General features: G+C 39.8%; 1 protein-coding gene across 8 annotated transcripts in view; it reads left to right on the top strand.

Moving 5' to 3' along the window:
• LOC117272362 (RNA-binding Raly-like protein) overlaps positions 1-21,364 on the top strand; it is a 68,014-nt gene extending 46,650 nt beyond the window's left edge. For 5 of the 8 annotated variants that reach the window (XM_078173049.1, XM_078173052.1, XM_078173050.1 and 2 more), the window contains 6 exons: positions 9,738-9,813; positions 12,237-12,284; positions 13,052-13,242; positions 15,235-15,348; positions 15,561-15,718; positions 20,584-21,357. In XM_078173049.1, coding sequence (XP_078029175.1) covers positions 9,738-9,813; positions 12,237-12,284; positions 13,052-13,242; positions 15,235-15,348; positions 15,561-15,718; positions 20,584-20,685 — 689 coding nt within the window. In that variant the 3' untranslated portion in view covers positions 20,686-21,357. Of the gene's footprint in view, positions 1-9,737; positions 9,814-12,236; positions 12,285-13,051; positions 13,243-15,234; positions 15,349-15,560; positions 15,719-19,780; positions 19,819-20,583 lie in introns of all 8 variants that reach the window. The other 3 variants (XM_033651253.2, XM_033651257.2, XM_078173053.1) reach the window with 2 other exon arrangements.
• The last annotated feature ends 662 nt before the right edge of the window (positions 21,365-22,026 follow it).

The following is a 22,026-nucleotide window of genomic DNA, read 5'->3' as shown; positions in this document are numbered from 1 at the left end:
TCTGTCTTTATGAAACCAACATCAATAGACTTTCAGTATTTACATTCATTATACACATACATTGTCACTAATCACAATTAAAAGACAACCTACATTCTGGCCTGTAAAGAAAGTATTATAAGGTAATGTGAACAGAAGGTCATTATGTCTACATACACACTAATGCATACACATGTGTATACCCAGAAACACACTCCCAGTGTGTGCTCTCTCACCCTGTCACTCTCCCTGCCCTGCTTGAGGAAACACACTCTGAGGTGTAATAAAAAGCCAAAGCTGCCTGTGCCCTTGAGCCGAGATCAGAGATTATTCAAGTCCTCCCTGTCAGATTTACGGGGGCGCAAGAACGCAGCGTAGATTGAATCTGCGACCGCTGTCACGCAGGATGTCTCTTAGTCGCACATTTGTATTCACCCAGGTGCCTGGATGATCTCTTAATCAAATATTGCTCACCTGCTCTCAGTATGTGTGTAACAGCAGAGATGGAGGTTGTTCGCTTCAAGGAGTGTTGCTTTGCCTGCCAAAGATTGTGTTTATGCATTAGTGCAGGGAGGAAATGTATTCTCTCATTTCTTTTCTCCGGCTGTATTACCACACCGCTTACCTCTTCTGTTGTAATCGGACAGAGAGCACTAGTCTAACATGGCCAGCCACTTACTTCCTACCTATTCCTATTTCCAGAGTTAAAAGTTGGTTTGTAAAGTCTCATCAAACGTATTGTTACCTCGGAGAATAGCCCCACTCAAGAGGAAAATTGCTAATACACTATAATTCAGCTTGTGCTTGGCTAAACAGAAGCAGCACAAGGGCTATACAGTTATTTAGCAGCGTTTTCCTTTTCAAACCGAGCTCATCCCAGTGGACTAATTCAAATTTTTGTGTGCCGTGACACTGATTGTCTGCGCCTGGTTCGGTTATAATGATTTGTCCACACCTCCCGAGACAAAGAGCTCAAGGGCACGCTGAGCTGAGGAGTCTATATCTAACTAAAATAGACACTCACTCACAGGTAATTTAGCACAGCATCATTAATATGAATGAACCCAAACTGAGTCAGAGGGGCCCTGAGGTGGTGATGATTGTATTCTTGAAGGATCCAGTGTGGATTGAAAAACTGTTACTGAACTCAGCCACATCTTTGCTGCAGGAGACACTCAATTAAAATGAGGCCTGGTAAAGCCCACGATTGATGCTTTCATCTTGTACACAGATGAGGAAAAGTAGTGTGAAAACACTGCTTTGACCTCGGAGTGTTTGACTTAAAAACTAGACTGTGCAAGAATAAAACTTCTGAATGTGTTAAGAGAAGTTTCATAGTGCACATTAACACAGCTGCAGAAAAATCCTGCATATATTTTTCTGATATTGTAACATGATACAGCACAATTTCTGTATATCTTTTCTTTAGAAGTATTTATCCTCAAAGCGTTTTCATCAATGCTTCCTTTCACCAAGTAGAATCCTTATCATCCTGAATGCTGCACTAATCAATATTTATACATTAACATTTGATTAAATGTCTAAGTGTAATGTAAAAGAAGCTGGGAATCATCACCAAAGTACCAAAGCTGGTTATTAGCTTGAGAACATAGTGGAGCATTAAGCAGCTAAAGACCCAGATAGTTGGTGGAGACCAAAACAGAACTAAATGAGAGTAAAATATTGAACTTATCTTTGTCAGGTGGACAGAAACAAGAATGATAATGTTGTTCCGTATGTGCTGGATGTGTTATTAGGCAACAACATTGTCCCACCACTGTGAATCAAGACCATACATCCATGGTAAGGACAGCGTTATCCGTGGTAACCGCCATGTGGCTAACATTAGCCAGTGGGACATTAGGGGAGGGACTTGCACACACCAATATGTCAACATATCCTCATACAGTGGTTCGTATGCACGCATGGCCAGCCCGGCTACCATAACAAAGAACAGAGAAGCTCAGATTACAACACACACACACAGGGAGCGTGACTTCATTCTTTGCTCAGGACAGTATTTTCTACTATATTTTTACATAGCAAATAGTTGTTTGCTGCTAAAATGTTATGAATGTTATAAGTTTATACAGTTAGGTGTATCCAGGATACTCGGTCACAATACTATTACATTATGCTATGCATCTTTCCACTACTGTCATGCATACATGCTCGACACAGCCTGTTCTGTACTTCGTATCACCCACCCACCCACAAGCCCCCAGACACACCAGAGATCTACTTTACCAAGTGCAGACTTTGTGCTGTTTTTGGTCTGTTTTTTCAGCAATAGCCATTTAACCTTTGCATTGTGTAACTACCTGTTCATACAGCAGTTTTCATGTTACTTGCTCAGTCTTAGCCAGGTAAGACAAAAGCATGTTGTTGACTGACATCTTTTGTATTCTTTATTAAATCAGTGTGACAGCCCACAGCTGCTGAAGCAGATTCAGGAGTCGCATTATTGAAAAGCCATGTTTCGATCCCCCAGTGGTCCATAATTTTCAACAAAAGAACTGGTACCATAAAAATGCGCTTGCAATGACCACCAGTATCCACAGGTCACACCTAATTAACCAGGACTGAAATCTGAAGGATTATAACTTAAATAACTAATTTTGCTCTTTTTGAATTTAGATTTTCATTTGCTTGTAGTCATGAATTTTGACAAAAAAAATCTGTAAAACAATTGCACAGTATGATCTTTACCACTGAGTTATTTTATTCTGCTTCATATTCTCATACATACTCTGAACACACTCTGAGTATCTGCCCCAGTGAAGAACTATTTGTCTATGGACTAGTCATGCTGTATAAACTTGAATCTCGCGTACTTCCACAGAAAAAAGCAAACACATTTATTGATTGGGCACCACTATAACAACAAGGAAACCATATCAAAACATTGGTTTACAAACTCTCACACAACCCGTGCAGTATAATCCACCTCTCGTCAGTTTGAGAGACACGAGCAAAAACAAACATTTCATCAGGAATTCAAGGTAACATGCCATGACTGATACACAAATGGTCATTTTGTGGGTGAAGTTTTCCTTAAGGCTGCCTCTACAACATTATCTGACAGCAGTACATTCAATATTTTACCGGCACCAAACTAGAATACTCTCTCACCATTTGAGAGGATGATGAGTGGTTTCACAGTATCTGACACCTTTTGTTTTTGTAGTCGTTGAGTTTGTCTTGGTGTTATTCTGCTGCAGCCAACTTGCTCGTAATGGCATCGGCATAAAGCAACATTTAACATTCCCCCTTAATGTGATGCTGCGTACAGTTTACAGTATCAGTCAAGTCCTAACTGGCTATTGCTTAGCAACACTCTTTTCTATCTCCAGCCCCAACCTTTTTATGGATACATGTGCAAACAAGTCTGAGAGCACACGCACGCACACGCACACACAGTCAGTCCATTTTTGTATATGGTTAATATAATGACTGTAATTAATCAGAGGCTCAGTGTGTGTCTGTTGGGGGTGTTCGTTTGAGAGTGCTCTTTAGTGCTCCGCTCTCTCTTTAATGACCCCAGCAGGGGACCAGAGAGAGGAGAGCACACTTTACAATGTGAACCATTCCTCACATCTTCCTAGAGCCTAATGATAATGATACAGCTGTCCCCGTGCACCTGAGAGCTACCGATACATCCCCGATCCATCCATTAGTCTATTAGGGAGAGCAAGGAGGGAAAGGAGTCAATAAAGAGAAGGAGAGAGGAAGGGAAAATCTGGGCTCCAAACATAGCACCACGGTTAATCTGCAGACAATGTGTTGGAGGGTCCAGGTGCAGCTGCTGGAGTGTGTGTGTGTGTGTGTGTGTGTGTGTGTGTGTGAGAGAGCCAGAGAGAAAAGGTGTGACAGAGGAAAGCAGGGATCTTGTATACTACAGTCTGAAGTATCTTGCATTCTTTAATTCATAAGCTCAGTGCATTAACATTGCAGGTTGGGCTTTCATTATCATTTCCACCGGTGGGGCGAAAAAAGAGCAAAGGCTAAGACTGCAACGCTCTCAGGCGAAATGACTCGACTTCAGCTCCTGTCATGACATTTGCTGCTGCATGATCCCCAAGGCAGTTGATGCAAAGCTGATGTTTTATCTGTGCAACTTTTTGAAGCTGTCAGGGGTGACTCATCCATCAGGCAGGGATCTGCCCTGCTTTGTCGATGTGTGCCTCTGTGTGTGTGTGTGTGTGTGTGTGTGAGTGTGTGTGTATGTGTGTTGGGGGAAGGCGGTGTTTGATATTTGTTTGTGTTTTTGTGTATGACCTTGAGCAGCACTCAAGGCTGATTGAGCCGAGTTTGAGCAGAAGCAGCGACGACAAGCCGGCAGACTAAACGCAGTGATACCAGCCTGCTTTAGCGCAGCAGGGCTCTTGGCAGGTAGAAGGGGCTGTCAATCAACACAAGAGCCGCGTGGTGATGAGTCACAGTAGCCTGCTAATGCTGTTGAAGGGGATTTGATTGTTTTTATGTCTTTTTACTAAGTGGAAAAATGTCACAGAAACTGTCCTAACATTGACTTTCAATCCTTTTTCACACAAGTGATGTTTCAGTTGTCTCAAGGCCCTTAAAAAGTTTTCCACCTCTCTGCTCGTCTTTATCTATGTCTCTTTGAAAGCCACAGTGCGCTGAAGTTAAATCACTAAATGAATCAATGCTTTCTGCCCTAATTCACCTGGTTAGTCTCATCACACACAGTCTGACAGGTGCTTAGACAGCACAAACCTCTGCCAGCTCCAGGGCTGCAACTAACAAATACTTTCAATAAAAGTTTGTCTGCACACTTCACTTTTGATTAGTTAATTTAATAAAGTTTTGTTGTCTGAGTCCAACACAATATTATATTAAAGAACTTTTCACATTTGAGAAGCTTCAACCAGAAAATGTGTCTATTGCAGTCTTTACTCTGCAGCTTATAATATAATTTAAAACTACTCACTATAACCAAAATTTATATTTGGAGTTTTTGAAACTGTAATAGATTTATTCATCGATAAACAAATAAATCTGAGTAAATTTTTATACGTAAAAATGGAAAACAGGTAAATGTTTCTGTTTTGTAAACAGCAGCATCACTTTCAGTTTCTTGTTTGACTGTTTTATGCCTCCGTGCCGGCAATAACCGTGACCTGAGGCGTTATGTTTTTGGGTTGTCCCTCCGTCCGTCTGTCCGTCCGTCCGTCCGTCCATCCATACAGCCATACATCCATACATCCACCTGTCCTATTGTCATAAAAAAAAAAAAACAATCAAAATTGGCACAAACATCCACTTGGACTTAAGGATGAACTGATTTTGGTGCTCAAATGTCAAGGTCACTATGGCCTTGTGTCCGTCTCATTCTCATGAAGGCTTTATTTCACAAAGGCATTGAGAGAATTCATTAAATTTGACACAAACGTCAAATAGTCAGCATTGAATTGATTAGATTTTGGTGGTCCTAGGTCAGAGGTCAAGGTCCCTGACCTTGCATCCATCTCATTCTCATGAACACAATATCTCAAACCTTCAAATTTGGTCATCGGTAACGATTTGTTTTATAAATGAATAATAAGAAATGTTTACAAACCAGATGAAATAGATTGAAATACTTAAAAATGTCACACTGTCTAATATGCTAATCAACTTTTTACTGTATTTTTTGTTATCTTAGCACAGAGACCGATGTAGTACCTCAGTGTTGAGAAGGCCTTCCAGTTGTTGTTTTGTTTTATTTTATTATGCCTCTGCGATGGTGATAGCCGTGGCCATAGCCATTATGTTTTCGGGTATTCCGTCTGTACATATGTCAGTCCCGTCCTTGTGAATGCGATATCTCAAGAATGCCACAAGGGCATTGCTTAAAATTTGGCACAACTGTGTACTTGGACTCAAGTAAGAACTAATAAGAATTTGGTGGTCAAAGGTCAAAGGTCACTGTGACCTCCTAAAACACATTTTTGGCCATAACCCAAGAATTCATATGCTAATGGTGACAACACTTCACACAAATATCTAAGAGGATAAAATGATGAAGTGATGACACTTTATATCCAAAAGGTCAAGATCAACTTCACTGTGACATCATAATGTTCTGCAGAAACACTTTTCTGGCAGTTATTCAACGCCATAGCTCAGGAACAGAAGTCGAGACATTTGGTCAAATACTGAATTGGTGACACTAATCTTGAGTGGCCACTTTGAAACTGTGCTGATTGTATAGATCTTCTGTGCTGCCAGACTGTGTGAAGCATTCAAGTTGTTGAATATGTAGCTTCTTTGTAGCAACATCCATATTTGAAGCATTGTCTACAGTCATTGCTCTATATGAGTTTGAAGAGACATGGATGTAAACTGTGTAGTCATGAAATATGTTTGCTTCTGTAATGTTTTTGAGCTTGGTAGACTGTCTATTGTGCATCACAATGAATGCCATGTTTTCATGTCTGTTATAAAGTGCTTTGAAATCACAGTGAATGGCCACTGCACATCATTTCTGATGCATCAGAACGCTTTAAACATTTTGCACTAAATCACTCTTTCCAACCCTGTTGCTATGAGTATAGGTTGGTGCTGTGACTTGATATTGTGCTTTAAATATTTTAGACTTTGTTGATGCAGTTAGAGGAACAGTTGTGGGTACGATCTGCATATTGTGCTTTTGTGTGTTATATTACAGGAGTTGCCATGAAAATTTCATAGTAAGGTATCTTAAAAGTTGAATAGAAATGATGCCTCTTCTTGCATTCTTTATAAGGCACTTTTTTGAAACGCTGACTTTCAGTCTGCAGGGCTTCACTGTAAAACTTTCCCATATGAAATCCATTTCTCCAAGATGGGGGGAGAAATAGGTGAGGTTATCCATGACAGGAAATTTAGAAGACATTGCGTATGTTTGCATACACACTAATATTCAACTATTATTCAGAATATGACAATATTCTGAATAATTTGCCATGCTGGTAAAGAAATGCATGCTGAAAAGAAAAGCCAACATTTCTGGTCGGAAGGTGACACACACCTACTTTTAAACATTATGAAAGACTTTGATATAAGCAGGTTTTTGGCTCTGTACAAGTATCACAGCGTTGACCTTTTTAAAAAATGTGGTTAAAGGAATGAAAGAGAGGTTGTGCTTGCACAGTTCAACAAGTCTGTCACTAGAACGAGACTCTGAAATAACCTTATTTTGATCCAGACAAGCAAAATGAGACAAGTGGCCCCAGCCACTCCACTTTTCTTGATATTGATGTGATAAACGACATGTTAAGGCACGTTAATCGCAATCTGCATGGCTGAATGTAAACGGGAATATTGGTGGAATTTCATTTTCATTTGACACATAAACAGCTTAGTAGAAATGTTGTCTTTTTTGAAATAAGAGCAAAATTCTGAATAGTTTTTTGCATGTAAACATAGTCAGGAAGAATGATGTGTCTGTGTCTGAGAAGTGAACTCGGGGGAATCAGCCCTCTAGCATTTGTTAGCAATGCTCTTCAGCTTACACTCTTTTCTCCTCAAAAGTAAATCGTCTAATTTACATAGTTCCTCGTCTGCCAAAGTTGGGATACTGAGAGTTGTTCGACATAATTTTATTCGTCACTTCTGTCTAAAAAAAAAAACAAGAAAACCATGACGATAATCATTTTAATATGAATTACTCACCCCTTGTTACGTTGAATTTGTTAAGAAAACTTTGTTTTTCTCACATGCCTCCATGGTGAGCGAGGAATCCAAACACAGAGAAAATTCTTGAGAAGCTGAAGTCAAAAGGGAACCACATTTAACAACAGCACAACTATATCAAGACATTTGTTTGCAAGCTCTCAAACACATCGCATTATTGCGAAATCCTTAATATCTAAAACATTTTAGCATAAACAGTCTCATGCATGGATGAGGAAGCACGCCTTAACAAGATGGTACATTTGAACTCTGCTCAATGGAATGCATGAGCAGAGCTCAATCACAAGCGCTAGCCCGGCGTGCTACTCATATGCAGAAGTGTCATAAATACTAAGGTTTTAGTAAAAATGCATGTGTTTGGGAACTGAAAAGCATACAACGGGATAAATGAAACTTGGATTATACTGCAGGAGTTGTGTGAGAGTCTGTATACAGATGTTTTAATGCAGTTGTAGTTTGCTGATGCTAATCACGACCCCTTAGTACGGAAATGTACAACTGCAACTATCAATTATTTTCATTATTGATTTAATCCAGTGCTGATTTATGTATCCATTAATCGATAATTCGTTTTGTCGAACACATCAGAATGCTTGTTACAAGCTGCCAGTACCCAAAGTTTCATCTTCAAATTAGTACTTGTTTTATCTGACCAATAGTCCAAAACTTAAAGTTCAGGCAGGACCACTTTGGTCAAAGCAAACTATATGTCCATTTGCAGTATTATATTTGGCGGTATGGTTCTGTTCTGTGGCTTCTCTGCCACTCGGGCCTATGCATGAAGCCTGATCCATGTGCCTACGTGGAAAGCCTTAAGGCAGAGAGAGCACACCTCTCTGCCCCTCCAAGTGCAAACAAGGAAACCCTGAGGCAGAGAGCAAATCTCCCTGCCCTTCCATGCGCCTACATGGAAAGCCTAAGGCAGGGAGAGCAGCAGCAAAGACCCCCTAAGAACAGAACAGAGCAGCATCAGTGACAAACAGAAATAATGTTGATAAGTCAGACACAGCATGAAAAGGAGGAGCTGGGGTGGAGGTGGGTTGCACAGCAGCTGGCAGAGGAAGCAGCAACAGTAGGCAGGCCAGAGCAGTTTAAATAGGGCACCCTGAATGAGATTCTCTAATTGGTTGCATAGAAAGGAATCATATGATCAGCAGACTCCCTTCCATCAATCAGCTGCTCTATCAGCTGACTGGGCTGTTTGAGATCAGCTGATGTAGCTGGGATGTGAGCTGAGCTTGACATTGTGTCCTGCCTTGAACTAACACTATGATAAATATATTCAATTTAGAATCATATTAAACAGAGAAAAGCAGCAAATTTTGATGCCAAAGTTTGGCAGATTTGCTTGATAAATGACTCAATTGACTAATCATTGCAGTGCTACAATAGTGATACAATAATGGCATCTAGCAGGAATGTGGTGCGACATGAGTGACCTACACAGAGATAAAACATTCTTCTTTCCGACTGTAACATCAACAGTAACTTAAACATGCCATATATGTACTATTTAAACTTTCGTACTATTTTTTCCTGTAAATCTTCATGTTTACGTTCTTACATGAAACAAATTGTGAAACTGTGGTTAATGTCCAAATTTTTATATCTTCCAGTGACACTGAAGTTACAACTACCATAACATGTCTTTAATTTATGTTTTCATGTGCTCCAGTTTAAACTCTAAACCAAATGACATTTTGGAGATATGATAATATGAACATGTGTGTATGTTTACATGTTTGTGTGCAAGTATTTCATATGCAGCGATGTGTTAATCTGCATTTGACAGTTTTATCATGGCAACAGTTTTAATTGAGTTACAGTTAAACAGCTTTGTAGCTTATAACATTTATATGCTTATAAAAGCTTTTGAATCTTTTATTACAGCACATAAAAATACTCAGTAATACTTTCACAAACAACAAAGCAATGCAGGTGTATTGATGTTGTTTTCAAAACGTATTTCAAACGCAATTTCATTATGGCTGCAGCCTTAATGTTTTCTTTATATTATGAGCTGCTGCTGCTGCTGCTGCTGCTGCATCACATCGTGACATCGATTTTCATTTTGTTCCCAGATATCAACATGGCAGGAGAGCCAAAACCATACAGGCCGAAGATGGGCTCCAAGAGGCCTCTGTCGTCTCTCTACAGGTCTGTGTGAAACACATCTGTCTTATTTCACTGTATCAGCCAGATATTGCTGTGCTGACCTAGTTTTCCCACCGTACTTATATTCTGCTGCCTGCTCGGGCACTTCTGGAGGAACAGCCAATTCCCTGTGCTATCAGTGTCTGTTGTTATTACACATTCGCTCACTCTTGACATTTTAGTATGTTGTTAGAAGCAAAAACAAAATAGAAGCGCACAAGGAGTGACATGACTGACATCGTAACAGACTAAAGGGAATACAAAATAGGTCTTCATTAGGGATTGTAAAGGAATTGGGGAAATTAGCTTTTTTGCTGAGTGTTAACTGCGATGATCAATATCAGGCTACTCAGCAGGCTCCTGCAGATCTTCTATCAGTCTGTGGTAGCAAGTGCGCTGTTCCTTACTGTGGTGTGCTGGTGGCATCACGGCCGGTGAGGCCAGTAGATTCAACAAGTGAGAAGGCCAGCTTTGTGGTCGGGCTAGTACAGTATTGGGCACTTTGGAGTAACTTGCAGAGAGGAAGATGATGGGCAAAATCAGAGTCATCTTGGATAAACCCACTCATCAACTCCATGACAAGCTGTGGAAGCTCATTCAGCAGCTGGGCCGTCCCACCCAAGTGCAAAACTGACTGCTTCAGGCACTCATTTGTACCTGCTGCCATCACAACAGTAGAGACCACAGGCTGTCATCACTCTGAACACTGTTTTAAACCTCACTGACTGCTGGCTGCGAGTTTTCTGGTAATCATCTCAGCTAAAAACCAGAAGCCTTACCATCTGTTGCAGGCCACATTTTGGCCTTTGCCGTGGCTCAAAAACTGACATCCATTGAAAAGTTTGGTCTAATTTTGAACCAGAGCATCTGTAGATTAATTTCATACCCAATGTGATACAATCCACTAAAGTCTGGTAGAATACAAAAAGGAAAAAAAAAGTTATCATTATCTATCGCCACCATCTTGACTGTAAGGAAGCTGGGAGGTACAGTACTACGGGGCGCAGCGGTGCCGCATGAACTGTCAAGAGTGGGAGCGATTAGCTCTGGTGGCTGCCTGGCGAGGTGCATCTTTCTAGTATTAATACCATAACTACTATTACATTACACCTTATACTATATCTTATACCTCATGCTACACTACAGTATACTGTGCTATATCATACTATACTATGTTAATATGTTATACTGTCTTATCACACCATATCTTACTTATCTATTTTATATTTCTGTTTTGCAGACAGACAACACTAAGGGGTCTGTCATATCAGGGGCTAGGCCCAGATCCGGGTACACTTGACACCAAAATCCAGTTTGTTTGATAAGTGTGAACACTGTGTGCCCTATGCAGGCACGGTACGCTAATTTGTACTGGGGTGGTCTCAAGTACGGTTCATGTGTAGTCCAGTACAGTACGCAATATATGTAATGTAATTTTTACCCTGTTATGAAACGGTCTTGATTTAATAACGATGCCTCGATGTCAGCTGGCAGCACAGCCGGCTACAAACAGACCCAGACCCAGCTTCACTGCCACCTTCGACCTGCAGTCACAGCTCCAGCAGGAGGCACAGAGCTCCATGCCTGGCAGCAGCAGCTCCTCCTTCACCCAGGAACAGAGCTTTGCATTGCTGCCCTGCTGGTCCCCACCAGTTCCCACTGAGAACTGTCCCCCAGACATTTTTGTGCTACACTGTAGCTTCACTATGGCACAAAAATGTCACGTAGATGATGATGCAAGTGTACTTGGGCACTGAACAGCATTAATAATGTGAAAGCTGAGCAGGTGGGTAGTGGAGGGGGGGCGAACGTACTCTGGCACAGTATGACTCAATCATCAACGCTAACATCCTTGGTGTCATTACCTCACAGTAATGACACCAAGGGTATTAATATTCTGTATTATTATTATTTTGGTGCATGCTGTTTACATAATATTAGAGTCACTGCTATGAATCATACCGTGTCACTTAACCTTGTAACTTTGTCTTTAATTGCTCTTGTGTTGTTCATGTTGTTGTATTTCCACTCTTCTAGTTGTACACACCTTTTATTTTTATGTTTTACTACTTTATTTATCTGTATTATTTTTATCTTTGTGCTGCTGCAGCACCTGAATTTCCCCTCTGGGGTTGAATAAAAGCTTATCTTTTCATATCAATCTCATGTCTGCACTCTGAATATGAAGCTGGAACCTAGAGATAGTTAGCGTAGCTTAGCACAAAGACTGGAAACAGGTGCAAATGGCTTATTCATCTTAGATGTGTATGCACTGTACTCCTCATTGAGTTCTTCGTGATCTCTCTTGTTAGTGTCTTCAGTCTTGTGTCAAGATTTTCTTCCCTGACCACACACACACACACACACACACACACGCATTTAACACTGCAACAGAAGAATAAAAACAGTCTGTTTTATCTTCACAGCGGCTACGAGTTTGACTATGATTACTACAGAGACGATTTCTACAGCAGGTATGTGAGAAAGCTTATCTGGTGTTAAATAACCGCACAGTCTGACTGTAGTTTGTCCTTTTTAACGCTTCCACATCATCCCTTTTCTCCCAATATTTTGCCCTTCAGTGTTCACCCTCCTTTCTCCCCATTTCAGAGTCAGCTACTTAGATAAAGATGAGTTTAGAGCAGAATAGCCCCATTTCCATCTGAGGCAAAGTAACTACATTATCATAGGCATAATGAATGTCATATTGGGGAGGTTTTTATTCCTCTCCGTTGGGCTTACTAATGATGCTTTTATCCGCATAGGCGAGTACTGAATGTCAGATAGTCCCCCGGCTGGTCATTTGCGTTGGCAAGGCAGAGAATGTGTCTTCCTTCTGACATTTTCATTGGTTTGTTTACTTCCTCTATTTTGCAATATCCCTGAGAGTTGAATCCTTCAGCTTTGAGTCATTATTACTATTTTGGCAATTTGATATGTCGTTGGCAACGGGATTGACTGAATTGCTGTGGCATTGTTCAATAGGTACCTCAATCATTAAAACATTTTTTGCAGCATGTCTTTTAGGTGCTTTGTAAGCGCTTCTTGGTGCTCAAATAACATCTAGAAACACGAGCTTGATGCCAGCTTTGTTGTTCAGTGCCAGTAATAAATACACAGATACTTCTCCCTGCTTTTTAGGTAATGTGTTTTTCTGCACTGGGATGCCTTTTGTAACATGTTGCTCTGTTGTTCTGCTGTTGATAAGATTGCTGCATATTAATCTTTCATGTGTCTCCAGACTCTTTGAGTACCACGGTCGTGTCGTGCCCCCGACCCGTGCTGTGATCCCCATCAAACGTTCACGGCTAGTCGTCCCGTCCACACGCAGAGCCAAATCCTCCTTTCCAGTCAGGGCCTGTTCTTCCTCCTCCTCTTCCTCTTCCTCCTCCCGAGCGCTCAATGTCGGCTCTTCCATCACAGTCCCTAAACGTATGTTCTCTTTGTCCCTTTTGGTTCCTCTGATTCGCTCTTTCCTGCTCTGTTCAAAGGAAATGTCCAGTTTATTACAACCTGGGTCTTATATCTGTAGTTTTACCTGTCATTTCTTTAAGTTATAATAAGTCTGTCCTTATCAAAGTAATAGGTGACAGCTGAAAACATAAAATCCCTTCAGTGGCAGGGCAAAAGAGAAGAGAGGATGTCATTATCAAACATTTGTAGGGCTGCAACTAATAATTATTTTTATGAATTGATTAATTTGACAATTATTATTTCAGATTGACTGTTTGGTCTGTAAAATGTTAGAAAATAGTGCAAAATACCTAAAAGCTAAACACTTTACATGAGTCCAAGATGACGTATTTATATGCCTGGTTTTGTCCAACTTACCTCCCAAAAATTTAGTTTGCAGTCATGGAAGACAAAGAAAAGCAGCAGAAAGTGAAATAAATATTTGGCATTTATACTTGAAATATGACTTTGATTAATGGACGAATTGTTTTAGTTCTGGTCAGGTTGTGAACAAGCCAACATTTAAAAGGATACTTGGCCGCTTTTCAACCAGCTTTGTATCACAACATTGTGGGTAGTATATGTAAGTGAAGTATGGTAAATGTCCCTCCATCTTACTAATGCCCAGATCTCCCTGCTCCTCTTTTGGCTCGTTTTGCGTCATCCAGCGGGTTTTAACTGGAGGAAGCGGATCGAGACCTTCCTCTCTGGTTCTCTCTATCTCTTAAACTCAGACCAAACTTCAATTTAGCTGTCAACACTAGGCAGTGCTGATCAAAAATGAACAAAGGTTCTGTTACTGTAATGTTTATTTCTCACCAACTATGTCGTTAGAAATATATTTTAGTGCACTGTTTAGCTGTAATAGAAGAATTTGTTAACAAGCAGTGGACGCTTTACTGTTTCCTGTGTTGTAAAAATGAAGGCATAAAAAACTGAGATTAAACACTTAAATCAAGCAGTGCTGTTAATATATATATATATATATGTCACTGCGTTGCCGCTTTCTCGCCTCAAAACATTTACGATACATATTTTAGCTTACTGTTTAACTGTAATTTAAGATTGTTTGTTACTAGCCGGCCGCCATATTGTTTCCTGTGTGAAAACGGCCAAGCTCACATTACCTCATCCACCAGCTGGAGCATGTATTGGTTAAATGCGGCACAGTGCATTCTGGTAGTTGTAGGTTTTCTACCTCTTGAGCAAAATCAAATACCACAGCCCTTTCTGTTTGTTTTCTCTGGTCATGTAGCACCATTTTCAAAAGTCTGCATCTTTCTACTGTATAGACAGCCCACTTTTATAAATATACCATCTCTCCAACAGTAAATGTTTCTTTAAGACGGATTATTTGTAATAAAAACTCAATCATTAGTTTGACATTTTAAGAAATATGCTAATTTGCTTTCTTGCAGAGATGTAGATGGGAAGATTGATCTCGATCTCATGTTTGTTAGATAAAAGGCTGCAGCTGGTTAGCTAATCTTAGCACAAAGACTGGAAACCTAGTTCTGTCTGAAGGTAACAAAATCCACCTACCAGGACCAACAAAATCTCAAAAGGCAGAAAAAGAATAAGCGCATTTCAAATTATATGAAAATATTCCTTTAAGTTAGTGAATACATTGTTATAGTAACTGATGGGAATGATGGCAAAAACTGCTAAAATAAGATCCAGATTGTATGAAACTGTTATTTCCTTTAATTGTTCAACAGTTGCCTTTGCAGTGCTCCTTCTCTCACAGATACTAATCAGTATTCTCCGCGTAATTCAATACAGTGAAATATCACAAACTTTGGCTTCCATTCATGTGCCCTTTTACTAATTGTGCCTCAGCCAAACTTCTGGCAACGAACTCGGCCGCTGAGACGTGTCGGAGCAGTGCAGTAGCTGTTGTAACCATGTCTGTCTCCTTGTCAAACATCACATTAATTATGCTTTTTAAATTTTATTAATGTATGCTCACAGTGAAGACAGACCAGCTCCTAACAATCAAGAAGGAGCTGTCACAGATCAAGACCAAGATCGACTCACTGCTGGGAAGGCTGGAGAAGATTGAGAGGCAACATCGCTCTGATGGCGGTGAGATTTGACAGAGGGGAGGACCTGTCTGCTGGAGGAGCATGCATATATTCATGTGGAAGTCAAAGACACACGCAGGGCAAAGTGATACAGAAAATATTAAAAGCTTTATTATGTCTGACAGATTGATTACTCTATTAGTACAAATAAGAAGTCAGTTCAATACATTTCTTATGCTCTGATGTTAACTGCCAGTCTGTCTCTTTTCCCAGACATGCAGAGGAAACAAGAGGAGGTGTGTGAGTGTCTCCATGGTGACGCAGCAGACCACTCTGGTGGAGAGGAGGCGGAGGCGACAGCTGAGGTGGAGGCAGGGGAGATGACGGACGGCTGCGAAGACGACTTTGAAGATGAAGGCACCAGCGATATGGTGAGGAGGTCAAGTAGACATTTACAGTCTCTGTGAGGAGTGAGTGAGTTCTCCTGTCAGTGAAATTAATGCTAGGATATATAAGAGTGTGTGTGTGTGTATGTGTGTGTGTGTCTCTATAAATTTAAGTCACTTAGTGTGTGTTTGCATTAGCTGTACATCTGCTGCATGTGTTCATTTTACAATATTAAAACTTATTTTCAGCTGTTACAGGAGAGGTTTGACATTCTGGGAAATGTGCCTATTCACCTTTTAGCAAAAACTTGGAGGACAAAAATTGATACCACTCATGTCTGTATGGCGAATATAAAGCTACATCTAGGAGCTGGTTAGCTTAGCTTAGCACAAAGAGTGGAAACAAAGGGAAACAGTTAGCCTGGCTCTGTCTGAAGATAGCAGAATCTGCCTAACAGCACCTCTAAAGCTTGATCATTCACACATACTCTGGTCCACACAAAAATAGGAGTGTAAAAACAACAATGTGCTGGACCACTTAATGCCTCTGACCAGTTACCAGGCAACCAGTAGAGAAATTAGGAATCAGCGATCTTAAGAGGTTGTATTAGGAAGATTTTGTTATCTTTGGACAGCAAGGCTGGCTGGTTCCCACTGTTTCCAGTCTCTGCTTAGCTTAGCTAACCACCTCTTGGCTGTTGAGGACTCCCTAAAAACTTGTGTTTCACCCGACGATGAAGATACTGCTTTATGTCCTGCATCACACCAGTTGCCTGATGCGCATTCTTGTCGGCTCGCATTGGGTCATCTCATCACTTTTTGGATAACCTAGCAAAAGCATGAACTAAAAAGTTTTGAATAAACCTAATCTTTGCCTTAACCCCAAGATTAAACCTACAGGAGACCTCACACCTGCCTGTAACTTCAAACAGAGATTCATTTTATTTGTTGAGATAACTGACTTAAGGAGACACTTTGTTCTGCCGGCACAGCTGCAACCGAGACCAGCTTCCCCCGCAGATGTTGGAATGAATTTTACCTGACTGCTGAAAATTCCCAAAATGATTGTTATGAAGTTATACTGGAAAATACGTACAACTGAGAAATGCTGGTGTATATTGACATTTAGGTTGCTTAAATTATGTCCAACAACAAAAATATACTCAGATGGAGGGGTCTGTATTCTGATATAAACGTAGCACCTGGCATCACGCCCTGCCAGATAGGCTTACAAGGCAGACTATCAGTTTCCCTGTGTACTGGTGTGTGACCAAATATACAAATTATATTATGTTATACAGTATATGCAGTGCTTTCATACTTGGCATGCATCAAATAAACTGATCTAATTTTGGATGTCTCTATTATTCGGTTAAATTTGCCTAATTTTCCAAGCTTTAGAAATGATGCAGAACAACCACCGCTCCCCCCAGCTTGGTCTTGGCAAAGTGCTGGAAACATCAGTGAGTCCAAACTGGTAGAAAAGCTTTCCACACGCTTACATCTATGCAGTGTTTCACTTTATTGTTGAGCTTTCGGTCTGTTACACTAATGTGCGGAAATCTTTTCTACCGAGCTGTAGAAATAAAACTAGCCCAAACTTTGCCATGCACTCCTCGCTGAAGAGTGCACTGCTGTGTCCTGCAAAACGTGTTTTTCTGACTAGTATTAATCTTTTCGTCTTAAAAGAATAAGTGGTGACCTGGCTTGAACTACATTTTTCAGACACAATCAACAACTGTGTGTCTGTGCTTTTACTTAGGTTGGCCAGTCTGTATTTTCATAATAATTTCCTAGACTATTTCCTGAAAGAACTGTATAATTTGGTAGTCATTACAGGGAAAACAGAGAGTCCAACTGGTACATTTCCAGCTTATTAATTCAAATTAATTGCAGTCACATTTAAAAAAAAAAAAAAAAAAAAATACATTTGTGTACAAGCAAGTATACAATCCAACATAAATGAAGGGTAAAGTTTCCAGTGATGAATAAATGAATACAGAATGTGTTTGGGTTTACATGGAACAGTTGTTTCAAGGAGGTTCATGTTCTCTCTTTGATTGCTACTAAATTAAACAGTTCTTTGCAGGAAACCTCTTAAAGAAATTAGTAGAAAAGCGTGAGCCTGTGAAGCACCACCCTCTCACAGACAGAGGAGCTTATTAGATTGATTGTGCGTGTGGACCAAACCATTGATAACTGGTGACCATTAAAGCATATTTGGCTTTCACCTATAGATACCATTTCAATAAAATCTGAACTGAAGCCCCCACTCTCTTACACAATCTTACACAACTTTAATTAAAATAATCCAGATACTTGTGTATGCTGCTCAGAGGAGACATTGGTGCTTTGTGTGTGGAAGTACTAGGAGATGGACATTTTCAGGGTAAATATAGACCATATCTGCTATCTCTCTGCTGACGTCTTTGCATCTCTAAAAAAAAAAATCCAGGCAAAACTGCTTAGTCCTTGTATCATACAAACTATTTTTTGCTCTTTAATGTTAACAATATTAAGCACCAGCTATTAATCAATGGCTGAAAAGCTTCTCAAGCTGCTCGGCCATGGAAAACCTGACGTATGCTGCTAAAGACATTCCAAAAATATATGTGCATGCTTTATTCACTACCTGGAAAGCAATTTAGCCAGCCAACTGTAGTTTCTGATGAAGAAATGTATCTAATGCATGAGAAATAACGATGAACTAATGAACTTTTTTGTTCTGAACGGTGTCTTTATTTTTTTTTTTTTTTAAAAAAAGTATGAGAACCAAAACATTTAAGCAGAATGAACTGTGGCTTAAAATACCTGTTCTGGGTGCTACAAACATGACTGGAAATTTTCTGACCCCTCATTAAAAAATGCCCACTTTTGTCGCCACAAACATGGCTGGATTTATGTTGACCTCTCATTAAAAAAGTACCCGCTTTTATCGCTATAAGGGTAGCTGGAAGTGGTGCCACATCTCGTTGAAGCAAAAAAAAAAAAAAATGGCTTAAAATGTCTAGACCTCTCATTAAAAAATTCCTGCTCTTATCACTACAAGCATGGCTGAAAATGTCCAGACCTAACATTAAAAATACCTGCTTTTATCGCTACAAATATGTCTGGAAATGTCCTGACCACTCGTTAAACAACCAAAAAAAGCCTGCTTTGTTGCTACAAACATGGCTGAAAATGTCCTGACCTGACATTAAAAATGCCCACTTTTGTCGCCACAAACATGGCTGGATTTCTGTGCATCTATCGTTAAAAAAGTACCTGCTTTTATCGCTGCAAGCATAGCTGGAAATGGCGTGACCTCTCGGTAAAACAAAGAACACCTGCTTTTGTGGCTATAACATGGTTTGAAATGTCCACACCTCTCGTTAAAAAAACCTTCTTTTATCACTACAAACATGTCTCGACCTAACATTGTAAATACCTGCTTTTATGGCTGCAAACACGGCTGGAAATGTCCTGACCTCTTGTTAAAACAACAGCAACAAAAAAGCCTTCTTTGATGCTACAAACACGGCTGGAAATATCAAACCTGACATTAAAAATACCTGCTTTTAATGCTACAAACATGGCTGAAAATGTCCTGACCTAACATTAAAAGTACCTGCTTTTACTGCTACAAGCATGGCTGGAAATGTCTAGACCTCTCATTAAAACAACAAAAAAAACTGCTTTGTTCCCACAAACATGGCTGGAAATGTCCTGACATCTTGTTAAAAAAATACCCGCTTTATAGCTGGAAATGGCTCGACCTCTCATTAAAACAAAAAATACCTGCTTTTATTGCTACAAACATTGCTGGAAATGTCCTGACCTCTCGTTAAAACAACAACAACAAAAAAGCCTGCTCAGATGATCTGATACTGTATATCTATAGGCTGATCCCGGCTGTTAACCTGTTTATATTTTATGACCCATATTGAGAACCTGATTCTGACATTGTATGTATTGTATATATTTTGGATCTGTACCTTATTGTCATTTTAAACTTCCTATATTTGCACTTGTTGTGTTTGCAACCACTGCACAGCACTGTCCCTCAGGATAAATAAAGTTTTATCTTATCTTAGTCTTATTTGTTTGTCTTTTTTCTTTTCACTGCAGATAGAGAACCACATATCGGACATTGACAACTGAATAAGGTCAGTATTTAATCTCCGTGTCAAAGGAAATAAGTCTTCATTTATATGAAAACAAACTGTCTGGCATTTAATTTGGTGAACAGAAATTCAACAGCGTATGGACAGCATTTGCACAGTGCCCCTTTTCACTGCCCAGCAACTTGTAATCAGCCGCAGCAGCAACTCAAAAGATCTCGGGCTTATTTTTCCACTTTTAAGCAGAGTAAGGAACGCTGCTCATCATGTCTTCTAAATGGCCTGTCATTCTCTCTGTCTGGGAGCGTAAGGAAAAGCCAGCTTCTCTGCAGTTATCACTGATGACTGTCTGAACAGCCGCAGAGATACGACTCAGTCTCATCCGCACTTTCCATCAGACGACATTTAAATCCCCTGATTTTCTTTGTATGAACAAATAGCTTTGAGATTTAATTTGCCTCTTGGCTGACATTTCCTCCCTGCTGTCCTCAAGTGCCCGATAACGGAAATCTTTTTCAGCCGCTCTGAACATGATGGATCGTTAAGATGATGGCATAATGAACTGTTTGTCCTCAGGTGGATATCTCAGTAGTTGCAGGTTATATCAGAAGCATTAGGTTATTTTAATGTAAGTCACAGCACTAACGCCTACTCTGTTTTTCCACCCACCTCACAGGGAAATCTTGCAGATACAGCACCTCATGATGTAGCCACCTTTTCTACACAGGTTTACTGAGAAAGGCAGTCAGCAATGATAAAAATGAATTCTCACCACAGTCTGACTTGTGTTTTTTTTAATCTTTTTTCAAGCTGGAGGAAAAGGAGTCTACTTGTGCAAGAAGCTGGGAGAACAGATACCAGCGAAACCTTCTTGATCAAGAAGGCGTATTTGAAATTGAACGAAAGCAATGACGGGAGTGACTGACGGCAGAAGAAGAGTTTTTCAAACTTGTTTTTATGCTTGTTTGCATCATTAGAACATGACACACCTGATGTGTACTCCATCGAAATGCTGGTTATGAATATTCTCCAGACTACTGCAAGATCAACTGCAAAGAGCAATCAGTAATTTCCCCTAAAGCTGATTGCTGCTCCGAAAAATAAGGACAGTATATTGTGTGCTTAGTATATTCTGGTCTGTATTGTGCATAAAAATACAGTTATGTGATCAATCAGATGAACCATGAAACACCTTCCTCTGTTGTAAAGTTTGTTCTGTTTCTGTGCATTGAAAACTGTGACGAGCCGCGACGCTGGCAGAGAGCTAAATATGAATGTAAGAGGAACACTTGATAATTACGTGACTTTGCTTTATTCGTACATTTTGCTGAAATGTACACAATATGTAATTTATTCACAACGTCTCCACACGGTGTCTGCCGTTTGTTATTCATGATAAGATGCATTTGGAATTCTGTTTACATTCATGTTTATGATTAAAAAAAAAGATGACTATTTTTTACAATCAGCATGTTTAAAATGTAGCTATGATGGATCATTTGTATTCATTGCATCTGTTGTACAGCTATGGATGATCGCAGTTTTTGAAATAAACTCGTTCCTCCGAAAAAAAGAGAGCAAAAAAAAGCAGTCTGCCTGAGTGTTGTGGCTTTTATTTTTACAAGCAATCCGGGGAAAACAAATGTACATTGTGTTTCTGTGGGGATTTCTGCTTAATGCAAAAACTTTATTTTACTGCTTGCAAAACAACTTCAGCAATGTTCTTTTATTAACCTTGTATGACATGGGGAAGTGGCATCAGGAAGTTTCTACCTGACTAAAGTTCAACTTAACTTTTTCCTCCAGCCTCAGAACATTTCCAGCCTTGCTGGGTCTGTCTGTCCATCTCAACAACTGTTTGATGGATTTCATGAAAATTTCCATGGTTCCCAGATGAATAATCCTGCTGACTTTGGTCCACCATGATGCCGAATTAAAGGTCTCAAAATTTGGATTGATAGCCATGAGATTTGGTGGAATGTAACAAAATGCAATTCCTAAAGTATTGTACTTAAGTACAAATTTATGCCACTTTATATAGTACTAATCCTTTCAAAGGGACATACTGGTGCACTAGTTATTTGTAAGTTACTGACTACTGACTAGTCTTCTCAAATGTGATGATATGCAACTTTTTCCCGTCATTATTTTAATAATTTTGGTAAAAAAAGCTTCGTGAACATGGTGCATTTCTCAGTTTTACAAATTTTTACAAACCAAACAATTTGTTGTTTAATCTGGAAAATAATCATC

This window comes from Epinephelus lanceolatus, chromosome 12 (assembly GCF_041903045.1).
Source record: "Epinephelus lanceolatus isolate andai-2023 chromosome 12, ASM4190304v1, whole genome shotgun sequence".
Classification (NCBI taxonomy): Eukaryota; Metazoa; Chordata; class Actinopteri; order Perciformes; family Serranidae; genus Epinephelus; species Epinephelus lanceolatus.
The sequence above is the reverse complement of the archived record's forward strand: the minus strand, read 5'-3'. Positions and strand labels throughout refer to the sequence as shown.